Genomic DNA, 14,342 nt, shown 5'->3' with positions numbered 1-14,342 from the left:
ACCCCACACAATATACATCACATCTAACAGGCTGTCAGTGGCAGGATGAACAGAAAAGTATGTTAGTGCCTCAGCTGCAGGAATTTTGGTGGTGCTGGTTACATCAATCATAAAAGCCAATTAATACATTTAAAGTGAGCGCCTCTTCTCTCATTTATATATGAAGTCCAATAAATATAAACACGTCCATATAATGAAAAAAAAATTAGAGGCATGCTGGTGACTGTGTGCTGTAGCTCAGGGGTTCCCAACTTTTTTTCTGCCGTCAATAACTGCGGAAGTTTGTGTAAACGAGCAATTTGGATGGATTTTGAGCACATTATTTCCTGTGAATGTTACATCACAGATGAGTTTTCCTGATAATTTTATAGTTTTTTTTATACAATTGTCTGTATTATGGATTATTTATTTCTGAACAATCATACATACTTAATAGCCTTTTTTTTTGACAAATCCTGTTTTTTCTTCTCATTGTTCTATTAGATTATTTTTTTCAACATTTAGGAGGATCTGTTGGCAGATATGGAACACCACATTCATGTGTATGTTTACATTGGTGTATAGTCACCTGAAAATAGGCATTGTTGTGTTTTTGTTACCTTAGAATGAGGTCACCTTGTATGGAGTCCGCCATGTTGAACCACTATGTTTCTACCATAGTTTCTCTTACATGCTTTACAGCCCGTTCTCATTCCCAGGTCGTCAGATACAGACACCACTGGTGTTCAGTTAGTTGCAATCTGCAACTTGACTACTAGACGCCACTAAACATGGAAATACTACTAAGTAAGTACATCAAAAAGTACTTATTTACACCCGCCACTGGCTTCAAATGTATATCGTTTCCAAATATCAGTTACCTTTATTACTAATAATCGTTACCTGTATCATCCATAATCGTCGGCCCTTAATGGAGGGTCAAAGTAACAAATGACATATAGAATAAGATGAAAGGTGAAAGAGAGGAGGGCACAATCTCAGAATGTAAATGCTTACTTGAACTGCTCTTTTTTTTTTTTTTTTTTACGTTTAACTTAGTTTTAAAAGGAACTCCCTGACTTTCAGGGAAATGTGCTTGTTTACAGTCTTGCGTGGTTACAGACGAGAAGTATCAGATTCATCTGTGGAGTCCTGCCCAGATACTGTAGGCTTCAGATGTGTTTACATAGCTAAGCACAGAGGCTAGAGGAGCTGCTGGCATATAACACAACAGTTATATTGAAAAAGTTTGAGTGGTCGGAAGACTAGAAAGGCGCTGTACAAGTACAGGTCACATGGCTAATTTTAATATTCAAATAAGTATTAAACTAATTTGTCTGTAACTAAAAAATAAATGTAAATTAATCTGTAACCTTTTTTGTTACAGTCCGCATTTAAATGCCCTGTCCTGCAGCCGGACACTCATTTGTCCTCCTTTTGAGAAAATAACAAAAACGGTCTGTCTTTTGACACATTACCTTGTTAGTTTAATACTTATTGGCTTAAAATGGGTGTCAAAATAAGTAATTTCATAGGTTACATTTTTTTCAACACATGGCTAATTTTAATATTCAAATGAGCCATGTGTTGATTGCCACAACACCTGATCTGTATCTAGTGCTCACAAGATAGTGTCCAGTGCGCACTAGAAATGTTTCTTTTTTCTTTTTTTTCCCCCATGTCCCTTTAGGGGCTCCGTATGAATCAACACAATGCAATGAAAAATAATATGATGCTATGCAACTCAATGTGGTACAGATCGTTTGACTTTATTATTTTGGTTCTTCTTCAGCAGCTTGAGGAACAGTTTAGAGAGGAAATATCAATCTACAAATAAAATTACTGGTCACATTTCTGTATAATAAAGGCTTAGGATGTCAACAAATAATTATATACAAATAGTTTTTTACCAATGCAAAGATGTTAGAAATGATGCATCATACTAAAAACATCAGCACTGCATCTTCAACTTTTGGTTGCACCAATGGGATCTGTGAATCTTACCATATCTAACAGAAGTGAACTTTCTTCACTTTCACTCTCACTGACAGATTTAGAATATAGGTTAGGGCCTGCTGGGCTCCTACATTGCACCTTCACAAACACATTTATGGCTATATAACAGTGGCATGTTAACATTGCTCATCATGACCACTGTTATATTTTTAAAATGTATCTTTAAAAAAAGATGAGAATTACATTCACTTTTGATATGATGTTGGACTATTTTTGCCTATTTTCCTCAGGGCTATAAGGCATAAAGCTAGCATCAATTCTGCTTGCAATCTCTTTCCATGCATCCTTTAATCCGGTACTAAACTGCCCTTTTATTTTACATTTTCTCTTATGTACCCCATCTACCTACTACCTACCCTTGTTGTAACTGTTTGACCAAGTTTAACAAATTCCCCCCCTGGGGATCAATAAAGTATTTCTGATTCTGATTCTGAAGTTTAAAGGTTCAGTGTGTAAATTTCAGTGGCATCTAGCAGTGTAGTTGCTGTGCGTTTGTACAATTTTGATGTACCTATGAATATTGTATTCCATTTCTGACAATAGATCCTCCTAAATGTTACACTGGACCTTTAAACTAATAAAAAGGATACATGCGTTCTGTATACACAGTCCCCATGATTCATATTTTACAACACAAACAAATATTTCATTGCAATGCAGTGGTATAAAACACACACACCAACAACACACATCAAAGCTTGTATTAGAGCAGAAAAGAGAAAAAAGAAAACTTCTTCCAGTGTTGCCACTCTTTTACATAATTTTCCAGGAGTAAATTCCGGACACAATATAATTTATCGGTAGGCGTAGCATTAACTTTAAGTTCAGTTTTATGCCTGCCTCAGGTTCATTATGACACCACAAAGACTGCTGCAAATCTGCTCCACTCTGCGTCTGGTGTGAACAGTTATATTGCCTGACATGGCCAAAAGGAAAGGGGAGCATTAAAAACGTTTTTCCGTTCTGTTTCACGTCTGGTTAACCCACTTTGAAGTGTCACACCACGCAGCTACCAACTGTAGGCAACCTGAGTGAGGGGCTAAAATACAATTAACATTTTTCAGGACAAAATAGATTATTTAATTTTAATCAATTTCCAGGTGTTTCCATGACTGTAAAACTAGTCTCTAAATTTCCAGATTTTCCAGGACGCACGGACAGTCATTATTTGGGCAATTTCCCCAAATTTCAACAACTGTCCTATTATTCAAACCACAACTGAAATGATTGAAGGATGCTGATACCAGTAATTAAAATCCCTCCGATACTGCCTAAAATGTGGGATTGGGTATCAAGTATGCCATCCAATACCACATCATTTATTAGCCACCTTCTCTGAGGATTGGTTTACCCTGACATTGTCAGGTTAAAAAAAAAGTACAATTTCCACATTAAAACCCTTGGAGTCATCTACTCCTTCTACCTCATTAAAAAACTATGAATATACAAATTTGGGTCAATTTTGGGTTTTCTTGCTAGACACACGATATCTAAGTCCATTCTCAGTGTATGTGCACTGGTGACTTCAAGTTTCTAAATCATATTTTTCACTTTGATTTTCGGGATCACACACCAAACAAGCAAAATGTCACACTGATCATGCCACTTTACACTATGTTAAGATTCAAACCAAATGTTTTTGAAAGTGTTACATCATTACTCTAAATGATCGCTCCTTATTGAAAGCACAGAATAGGCAGGTACATAACCAAGTTCAGTCCAGTGTCCTGTCCATTCCTTCTCCTCCAGAGGATTTTTGCTGTATGTTGCTTAAAAACGCACCTCACTTCAGATCTGTATGTGGGTCTTGTCAGCGCACCACACAGACGTCCAGTATACAGAATCTGGCTCTACAGGTGGGGCAGGGGACCCTGCTGGACAACCAGGTCTCAGGTCTTTGCTGGTCTTGGCGGCTTGCAAACCATCGACCCAGACAGGAAAGACACCACATGGGTCTACAGAAACACTGCTGGCACTCATTCTCAGCTCCTGTAACACACATCAGTCACAGTCAGAGGCACAGCCACAGTAATACACACACGCACACGCACGCACACGCGCACACACACACACGCACGCGCACGCACGCACACACGCACGCACGCAAACACACACACACACCTTCTGTGTGGCAGAGACTGACGAGCTTGGTGTTTGCCGGAACCTGCATACAGCCGATACAGGGCTCCATCTCCTGGAGAGAGGTTTTCATTGTGATCACACAGACAGGACTATTAAACGCAGCAGTTACAGAAACACACATACAGTAGTGTACCTGTCCACTGGGGAGCGTGTATGGCTGGTTGAGGTCCACCTGAGCTCTGAATGTTTCCAGGAAGAGTTCACTGATGGTTTGGTGGATCACTACATTGGCTGAGTTTCTGATGGGAGCATGGAGCTTCTCTCTGAGCTCTGCATACTCTGTAGAGTTAAGCCTGGAAACACAGAAAAACTTACTTGGGTTTTTGAGACATGGCATTTGCTGTTTTGTCGTGACAGCTCAAGATCCACACTGGTCTAAAACACACCTGATATCAAAGGATCTGACAGCCGGGTTGATGCTTTCCACTCTCAGAGTCAAGATCTGTGCAGGGGAGACCGAGTCTGGACTAAGCTGGTGCTGTCTAGACTCTGTCACAGTCACATGACAATCACTCTGTAAGGCCATGTAGACGTGATATGTGGTCACCTAGAGAGTGTCAGACATGTGGATGAATGTAAATAGTTTTTGATTTGCTGATTTGGAATACTTTCAAAATGAAAACGGTAAACAAGACATAACCACCCTGATGAAAGCAAGATAATCGGAAATGTTGAATAATGGACTTTCAAACTGGTGTAAGCTGTTAACATGGGCACCAAAAAAAGCAAAACGTTCTGCAATATGAGCAATTATCTCTACATCTCTGTATATATAGAAAGTGTATATATAACTCTCATTTTGTATCTGTATTATTATTACGTCTTCTATTTAGGGACCGAGCCAGTGTCAAACACTGTGAAGTCCCTCTTGTAATCCTAGGAGTTATTATTATTAACTCCTGGGGTGAATGCATATTTGGTGGCCTAAACATGCTCGAATGATGATGGAAATTTGCACAAAATTCAATCATTTCCAAACTAACAGTATACAACTGTCCCCGTGCACGAATGCCATCAAATGGCGGAGCCCCCGCCCCCCCCCAAATCAGCCCCCAAGACCTGTAAGGCCGACATGTACGAAAACCGGTACGCATGTGTATCGTGATAAAAGAAGCAGAAAAGCCTCTTGGACCCATACCTTAAACCCAATAGGAAGTCAGCCATTTTGGATTTTATGGTCATTTATGGCGATTTTCTGCGTGGCATTGCATGCAGGGAATTTATCGGATCGTCTCCACACTTGGACACAGCCATCTAAAGACCTTCATGACTAAAAGTCGCACTATTTACGACATTCTGTTGAACAGTGTGGACGTGGCGTGGCGTCACGTGGCATCCAATTTCGATCCTCGCCATGAAAATAGGGATTATTCATTACTTCAACGTCCATGATCCGACTGCAACGAAAACTTCACGTTTGATAAGAGTCCCGCCCTGAACACGTCTATGTGATAATATTCAGTAATAGTGAGAGCGCCACCTAGTGGTAACAGGAAGTATAACGTTTTATACTTTCATGTTCGACTCCTAGCAGGATGATCAGATCCACCTGAAATTTACTTATGAAATGCAAAACACATTGTTGATAATATGTGATGAATGTGGTTAGTGGGCGTGTCGGTGGCGTGGCGTCAAATTTTGATGTACCGCTACAAAACACTAGTTTGCTATAACTTGAGTGTACATTGTCCATTCGGCTCCAAACTTCACTTGTCTGATAAGAGTCCTGCCCTGAACTCATCTATGTGATAATATTCACTAATAGTGAGAGTGCCACCTAGTGGTGGAATTCATTACACTTTAACGTATTTCTCCCAGCAGATTGAACACATCTGCTGGGTCAGAAGACCCTAAGAATGTGGACAATGACATCTTACAAATTACAAAACGCATTTTGCGCGGGCTAAACAGGCTCAACACCTCATGAGACTTGGCACACACGTCCCACATGGCAGCATTTTAAATTTCATATGGATGTTGCCTGTGGGTGTGTCAAAATGACTCGATAGCGCCCCCTACAAACTTTCAAAAAAACAGCCCTGGTGTCCCGTTTAAGGGACATGAATGAAAATTGGCAGGCATATATAGCAAGTTAGGACGTACAAAAAAGTCTCTTGGACCCATACCCCAAACCCCACAGAAAGTCAGTCATTTTGATTTTCATTTTTGGCAGCCATTATGATTTTCATTTTCGGACAATTTTTGCCAAGTATTTGAATGAACTCCTCTTAGGGAATTAATGTGATCTAAACGCTGTGCTATTTGTGACTGTACGTCAAAAGGCGTGTCCATGGCGTGCCGTCAAAGTTGGCCATTTTGAATTCTGTGGTTACTGTCAGTGAATTTTTTGCCTTGTATGTGAACGAACACCTCCTAGGGAATTTATGTGATCTCCTTCAAAATTGGTCAGTACAGTCAGAAAATGTTGCTGATTGAACGCTGTGCTATTTGTGACTGTACGTTGAAGGGCTTGTCGGTGGCTTTCCGTTAAAGTTGGCCATTTTGAATTCCATGGCCATTTCTTGCGTTGTATTTGAATGGACTCGTCATAGGGGACTTATCAAATCTACTTCAAAATTGGACAGTACAATCAAAAAATGTTGCCGATTAAACTTATTTGTGACTGTACGTTAAAAGGGCGTGTCTATGGCGTGCCGTCAAACATGGCCATTTTGAATCGAATGTCAAACTGTGATGCCATTTCCAGCATTTCAGGGCCTCTATTTTAACTAACTCCTCCTACAGATTTTATCGGATTGACTTAAAATTTGATCACTGCAATGTAGACACATTGGTAAGTATTTACTGTGCGTCAAACGGCGTGTCGGTGGCGTGGTGCTGAATTTCCATGGTTCGCAGTGAAAAGTCTCACTATGAACGCCTAAGTCTTTTGCATGGTGTCTGAAACGCGTGGCGACGTAGAGCACTCTCCCTTGGCTTCTGGCAATTAGGGCTTGGGCGTGGGTGACATGGCTTGGCGTGGCCACGCCAGGCGACCACCTTGCAGGCCCCGACGTGGGTCAATGGCAAGGTCCCGTCCAATGCTGCTTGCAGCTTTAATTTTATATTGGATTTTTATTTTATATGTTTTTACTTACTTACTCTTTTTTGTATTGTGCTATTTCTGGAATTTGCTCTAACAAGCAAATTTCCACATTGTGAGTGCCTTCTTATAAATTTCTCAGCATAGACTACAAATGTTGAGATATTATTGATGAGCCATACTGCCCAGCCTTACAGTTGCTTTTTTACACATACAGCCGACAGAGATCAAGATTTGCATTTATTTAGTCCTGGTGAATCCAAGTCCAATATTCACTCTCCTCGCCGATTATACACATAAGCAACAAGAGGACCTGCAGTGTTATATAGTGATAAATGTCTGCAGGTTCATGAATCAGTCACTTCTACAACCTCACACAGTAATTTGAACTTTCTGAAGTATTGCTGATGTAGAACACATTGATTAAGGCAGCTTTAACTGGACTTTCTTACATTTTGGTTGCTGGAGGCCAGAACCTTTCCCCTTACATACGGAGAGAGTGGGATGAGAGTGGGGTGTGCTGTCTCTATAACAAATATGAAAAAAAAAACAGTGATGATTGGGCCCTCGCACTCCACGCAACTCGGGGTGTGCTGCAGCCGCATCATATGCCAGGGTAACACGTGTGGACCACAACATGAAAATTTCACATAAATCAGATCAAAATCGCAGCGCTTACTTCCTGTTGCCAGTACGAGGCGCTATCACTATATCTGAATACTGTCATGTAAATGTGTTCAGGGCGGGACTCTTATCAGACGTGAAGTTTTGTTGAGATTGGATCATGTACACTGAAGTAATGACAACTTCCTTTTTCAAGGTGAATCGTCGAAATTGGACTCCACGCCACGGGCCCCTTCGCACGGTCATTGCTCGGGCCCTAATTAAAAACCTTTCTTACTCTGATTAAGACCTACATGAACTTAGAGGTTCCAGGTAGTCTAGCCAACACTGAGGGACAGCAGGAGCAAACCAGAGGGTAAGTGCACTGCTACCCGCTGAGAATGTTACAGTATATACAAATGTTTTTATTTCTACCAGGGGTGTCAAAACTTTGATGCCAGAGGCCACATGGAGAGTCAAATAGTATAGTATATAGTCCTGGGCCATGAGACTATCTTAACAAGTGAGTTTTAAACACACTCAGCAGAATATATCACTCCTAATGGGAGTGGGTCAGGTGGAAGTGCTGTAGTGGAGATTTGAAATACATCATGAAGGTGGCCGTCAGTCATCTTGGACCTCAATCCGCAGAGCGGGTTGACCACTAATCAGAAGGTTGGCGGTTCAATCCCCGGCTCCTCTCGCTGCATGTCGAGGTATCCTTGAGCAAGTACAGTCCATTTACCATTTAGCTCAGCTGTGGAAATCTGGACTAACGTCTGTTGAACTCTAACTGTGGAAGCTGCTGGACGCTGGAGAGTTTCATCACATTACATTTCAATAAGAACCAACTGCAGGTCCTCCTGTACTCCTTCCACACAAACAGAGAGAGGCTTCAGTCACATATTTCCCCCATTTTCAAATAAATGTTGCAAACTGAAGCTAATTTCCCACAGAAGTTGCCTTTCAAAAACTTAAAGTTTCACAGTAAATGATTTCATGTGTGCATACACACAAACAAGTCCTTTTTTTTTTTCTAAAAACAAAACAAAAAAACATAAAAAGTCCATTTCAGATGGAATAGCTCTGCTCAAGGACTGTCCTATAACCAAGCTAGTGAACATCTGAGTGGTAGATTACGTTCTCTGTATTGTGTGTCACACCTTGCATTCACAGTAAGAACTGCATTTTAATATAACCAGAAGACGAAATCTAAGTTTTCATTTAAAATAAACTCCTATAAATGAAGGTATTGGGCAGCACATAGCTCTCGGGCCATAGTTTGGACACCCCTAATGTAGACCAAAGCAATATGGACACAGGTGAGTTTTTTTTTACTCACCTTCACCACCCAGCTGTCAGTAACAATGACTCTGGCTCCAGGCGCCCCTGTAGCAAACTTATCTATGCGTCTGAACTCAGTGTTTATGCTAGTTGCCACAGCGCCCCAGTTGGAGTGAGGAGGCTGTACGTGGGCCTGTAGGGCCCGGCTCATTGGATGGTTGTGCCAGTGACGGCGGGACCAGTAGATGACGAGCGTCCAGCTGGCCAACTGGAGGAAGAGAGAGAGGAGGAGAAAGGCTCTCCAGCTGTCTCTCACCTGGTGAAACAACAACACAGCAGATACTGTAGACCGTAACTACTACCAACAAAGTAGAGTGCAGAACATACATCAACAGACACACAGTCAGTCAAAGATTGTTAATTTCATTGCTGAGGCAAAAAAAAACAATAATAAAATCTCATAACAGCACCAAATCACTGCTGTTTGGATTGCCATGATGACAAATTAATATACAAATCCAACCCAAAGCGTCTTTATTTCTTTCTCGGCTCTGATGGGTTGGTTTGTCCAGGTACAATGGATTCCTTGCAAACACCATTAGCAATGCTAGAATGAGCCAGAGGAACATGACTTTTTCACAGATTATCAGGACACAGTGAAAATTTCAGCAAATATAGCAAATGAACTAAACCATGTGCATCCTTCAGAGGGGTATGGCTCCTGAGAAGAAAAAGTTTGTAAAACTATTTATGCAGCCAACAATAACAGTTTACTTGATAATGTAGCCATTCTAAATTGCAGATAAAAGCATAAAAGGGTCGGCTGTGGCTCAGAGGTAGAGTTGGTCATCTACTAATCGGAAGGTTAGTGGCTCCTCTCGCTGCATGTCGAAGTGTCCTTGAGCAAGACACTGAAATTGCTCCTGCATCAGTGTAACAGTGTGTATGAATGATTAGTTTCTGTTCAGGCGAACAGTTGGCACCTTGCATGGCAGCCACTGCCATCAGTGTATGAATGTGTGTGAATGGGGTGTTGATGTGGTGCATGTAGTGTACAGCGCAGTGGTTGAAAGACTAGAAAGCTATATAAGTACAGACCATTTACCATACTTTTAATTCCATGATTCTTCACGCCCCTGTTGACACTACTACATGCTACTACACCAGGGCTTTCTACATGTTTAAACAGGCTAAATTTAAGACTTTTTAAAACCATTATGAATTCTATAGAAGATTTAAGACCCATTTTATCACCATACTGGCAAAAAAGTACTGAGTACGCAGGATATAAAATAAAGTATCAGTATCGGCTCCATGATGGTTATGTTTTTTAGTTTTTAGAGCATGATCAATTCAAATCCCAATTCCCAAAAACACATTTACAGCCAGAAAAAATTTTATACCAGTAACATTGACTTCATTCAGTGGCAGAAATTAAATATTGTACAATTAAGACAGCAAGTATTTTTGTGCAGCTCCACAATAAATCTCATCAGTCACATCATGACAAACTTTACATAATCTGAATTATGGGAAATTAAACAGAGCAGAGTGTGATCATAAATCTGCAGACAGAAAGGCTGACCTGGTGAATGTATCCCAGGTTTTTTTCTGGAGCAGCGATACACATCCCCATGTAGTAACCTAGAGAGATGAACAACAACATGGACACAATCAACAGCATCAAATGACCCATCGCAAACAGATTACACCCACAACAGCACTGTGATAGGTTGATTTGTCATCTGTACTGTTGGATGGTAACTGATTACACATTGTCAGGATTATGTAATCTCAGATTGCAAATCATAAATAACTATAATCAACCCAGATTACAGTTGACAAATGTATAATTAGTTCATAGTTACATTGTCAAGGATTAACTGATTATATCTTTGTCTTTAAAATATGGCAATTTAATTTTCTTTATGATAACAAATTCTCTATGAACCCTCTGGGCTCTATAGATCTTGATAGTGGAATAGGGTCAATATCATGTTATTCCACTGTCACAAAGATGCCCTCACAGCCTCAGATTGGTTGACAAGTCAGGAACACAGCCTCTGATTGGTCAACAGACATAACCCAAGGCATCATGGGACTGCTAGTGGACGGCGGACAACAACAACAATGATTTTCAACAAAATAAAAATGTATCAATAATCACAGAAGACTTTCATTTACAGTTTGATTGGACAAACTGTAAATGCTGAAAATGCTAAATTTAATTTGTATTGACTGATGTTTAAATTGAAATCCAAATGTTTTTGTAACACACACACTGGACATTGTTGGTGTCCAATCAGCTGCAGGTTCATTGCATACACTGTTAATTCACTTTTTATTTGTATTTGTTCTTGTTCTCTCTTGACTTAGTCTTATGTATGTATGTATGTATGTATGTATGTATGTATGTATGCATGTATAGACAATACATCTTGTGCTTTTGCATAAGCATAAGCTTTTGCTCTTCATCTTTTCTCTGTGATTTTCCCTAATACTCCATGTATTGTTATTTGCAGTGTTAATATTGGTGGTAATATTACTATACTGTTAATAAAGAAGGCAGAAGAACAAAAAAACAAACATAAAAGTATTGCCCATTTGACAGGAGCCATATGTAGTTAGGCGCTATACAAGTACAGGTCCATTTACCATTTACATTAAGCCATATAATTTTGAAAATATAATATTAGTGAAGAAGTTAATGAAGTTAATTATGTAAATGTGATCTGCAGAGATGTTTGGATTGTTATTAATGAGATTTACATCAATCTTTGGTAGTATACTTTATCAATTTCTCCTGAAAGGTTCTTCTGTAAATCAAACCAAAACATGACAAACAATCTACAAATACGTGTTCCATGGTTGGTTTAAAAGATTGCCCCCCTTGTATACGTTTGTAGATACTGATTTTAAAACGAATTTAACAACTACTGAAAACTTAAAACTCAAAGACCATAAATTGGCAAAAACTATTAGATTATTTAGACATTTCACATTTACTCCAATTGTTTAGCAAACCCCGAAGGTTTAAGCGTTTGTTTTTTCAGGGCTGAACAATTAATAAAAATATTACAGAAATCACAATAAAGCCAAAAAGCAAATTGCAAAAACTGTAATTAATGAGATAAAGGAAAAATAAGACAAAACAGAAAATAAAGAATTACTGTAGTTCTGAAGAGATACCCTAGCCTACAAGTCTTGTTCTAACGTTACAGATGTAAGAAAACATATTTGTTTGGTACAGGCCCCAACAAATTTCACCTCATCATGATTATGAAATTTTTTTAGTAAAAATGTATCCTGAATCATATCTCAATCACACTATTTAAAAATAATCGCTAATTTATTTCATTATATTTGTATTTGTTTAATATGAAGTATACAGTAGTTGCACTTTTTATAATGTTTCGTAAACTCATATAGTTAATGTATTGGATGAACGGAATTACTTTTAGGTTATTAAGGTACATTAAGCTAAGAGATGTTGTTAAGAACAAAGTTTGTTATTAACTTTTAACAAAATACAAATATGGGACTTTTAATGCTACATTAGCAACATGGCCACTGCTGCGAGCTGTGTGCGAAAGTTAAGGTTAACTTCTTCAGCATTTGAATGTGTCTATGATACACATTAGTTCTGCCCCGGTCTGTCTGTCTGTCTGTCTGTTTGATTGAATGTTAGCTGTTACCTAAAGGAAGTGCGGAGTGGACCAGTACGGTAATGCTGGTCCTCCTGATGTGGTACTGGGTGAAGCCCACATCCTCACTCCCCAGCCAGGACGAGAACAGGTTCTGGATGGTTAAACCGGCCGTTCGGAACTCATTGGGCGTAAACACGAAGCAGAGAGAGAACACTATGTAGGCCAAAGTAAAATTTAACTCTGGACTCTCCATACTTTATCTACGTTCACTACTGCCGTCTACTTCCTCATATGTTTCTTCCTCTACGCGTCACTATCTTAAGACAAATGTAAAAGTGCTGCCACCTGTTGCTCCGAAAGGGAACTAACGTTACTAGATGGTCCGTGTATGTTTTGGTCATTGGATTTTCCTTTCAGAAACGGGTATTAAAAAACAGAAAACGAGTGGTTATTTGATTTTCGTTTTAAAATACAAAAATTTAAATTGAAATACAAGGCGTTATTCTTTTTCATGGTCAGAAAGGGACAAGCGAAATTAAAAAAAATATTCGATTTTCATTTTCTATTTCATATAACAAAAAATAAAATCACTAGAAAACAGAAACGGAAAAAAAGCCTGTTTTTTCATATTCTGAGACCGGATGTTATCATTTACAGGACGGTGCTGTGTAGAAGAAACAGTAGGCTAGTAGACTGAGACTGCATATTTGACCATATTTGAGGTACTGTAAAAACATATTGCTCAGTGTTTCCTGGCTACTGATGGTATATTTGACTTTTACACATATGAGACTACAAACATACTTAATATCAAGCATTTTTACTGTACCAATTTGGAGAAATTCAACAATAAAAGTCCATATTTGTACCTCCAAGTGGTATTTTCATATATTTGAGCTACTGTAAAAACACTTTGCTCAATAATATCCATATGGAATCTGGAAGTATAAATATGGGACTTTTATTCTTCAATTTCTCCAAATTGGTACAGTAAAAATGCTTGATATTAAGTATACTTGTAGTCTTAGATGTATAGAAGTCAAATATACCATCCATAGCCAGGAATTATTGAGCAAAGTGTTTTTACAGTAGCTCAAATATATGAAAATATGCCACATGGAGGTACAAATATGGCTTTTATTGTTGAATTTCTCCAAATTGGTACAATAAAAATGCTTGATATTAAGTATGTTTGTAGTCTCATATGTGTAAAAGTCAAATATACCATCAGTAGCCAGGAAACACTGAGCAATATGTTTTTACAGTACCTCAAATATGGTCAAATATGCAATCTCTAGAGGCATAAATATGAGACTTTTATTTTGGCATTTCTCCACACTGGTGCAGTAAAGATACTTGATATAAAGTGTTTTTTTATTCATCAGGGGCGCATGACACACTTTAATGTAACATATTTTAATTATAGCTTACTGTTCTAAATACCTTTATTTTGAAAACCGGAAGTAAATACGCTGTTTCTCCGCATTTACCATAATGCTGAGAATACTTGTACACTCGAAATTTAAGTGCGGCTGATTTGACCCCGGAGGTCGGACTCACGGCTGGATTGACCGCAGTCTACTGCTCTACTGTTTCTTCTCCACAGCACCGTCCTGTAAATGACAACA

The 14,342-nt window shown here is 39.0% G+C and overlaps 1 protein-coding gene across 2 annotated transcripts; it reads right to left on the bottom strand.

Annotated features, from left to right (window-relative positions):
• Positions 1-1,727: 1,727 nt before the first annotated feature.
• On the bottom strand, positions 1,728-13,025 carry tmem129 (transmembrane protein 129, E3 ubiquitin protein ligase). Of its 2 annotated transcripts, XM_051421263.1 has the most exons (7): positions 12,763-13,024; positions 10,653-10,711; positions 9,126-9,383; positions 4,524-4,684; positions 4,271-4,430; positions 4,117-4,189; positions 1,728-3,984 (listed from the first exon to the last, which is right to left on the bottom strand). In XM_051421263.1, exons 1-7 carry the CDS (start codon positions 12,965-12,967, stop codon positions 3,806-3,808), a joined length of 1,095 nt encoding a protein of 364 aa, XP_051277223.1. In that variant the 5' UTR covers positions 12,968-13,024; the 3' UTR covers positions 1,728-3,805. The 2 variants fall into 2 exon arrangements, with proteins under 2 accessions (XP_051277223.1, XP_051277224.1); XM_051421264.1 differs by lacking the exon at positions 4,117-4,189 and having other exon boundaries at positions 12,763-13,025.
• Between the last annotated feature and the right edge of the window lie 1,317 nt (positions 13,026-14,342).

The sequence above is a fragment of the Dicentrarchus labrax genome, unplaced genomic scaffold, assembly GCF_905237075.1.
Source record: "Dicentrarchus labrax unplaced genomic scaffold, dlabrax2021, whole genome shotgun sequence".
Classification (NCBI taxonomy): domain Eukaryota; kingdom Metazoa; phylum Chordata; class Actinopteri; family Moronidae; genus Dicentrarchus; species Dicentrarchus labrax.
The sequence above is the reverse complement of the archived record's forward strand: the minus strand, read 5'-3'. Positions and strand labels throughout refer to the sequence as shown.

Excerpts from the sequence above, each read along its gene's own strand:
- tmem129 (XM_051421263.1), bottom strand. The coding sequence starts at position 12,967 with ATGGAGAGTCCAGAGTTAAATTTTACTTTGGCCTACATAGTGTTCTCT. Across the intron at positions 9,384-10,652 it reads ACCTGGGATACATTCACCAG|GTGAGAGACAGCTGGAGAGC; the intron begins GTCAGCCTTTCT and ends TTGTTTCACCAG. Across the intron at positions 3,985-4,116 it reads CAGTCTCTGCCACACAGAAG|GAGCTGAGAATGAGTGCCAG; the intron begins GTGTGTGTGTGT and ends TGTGTGTTACAG.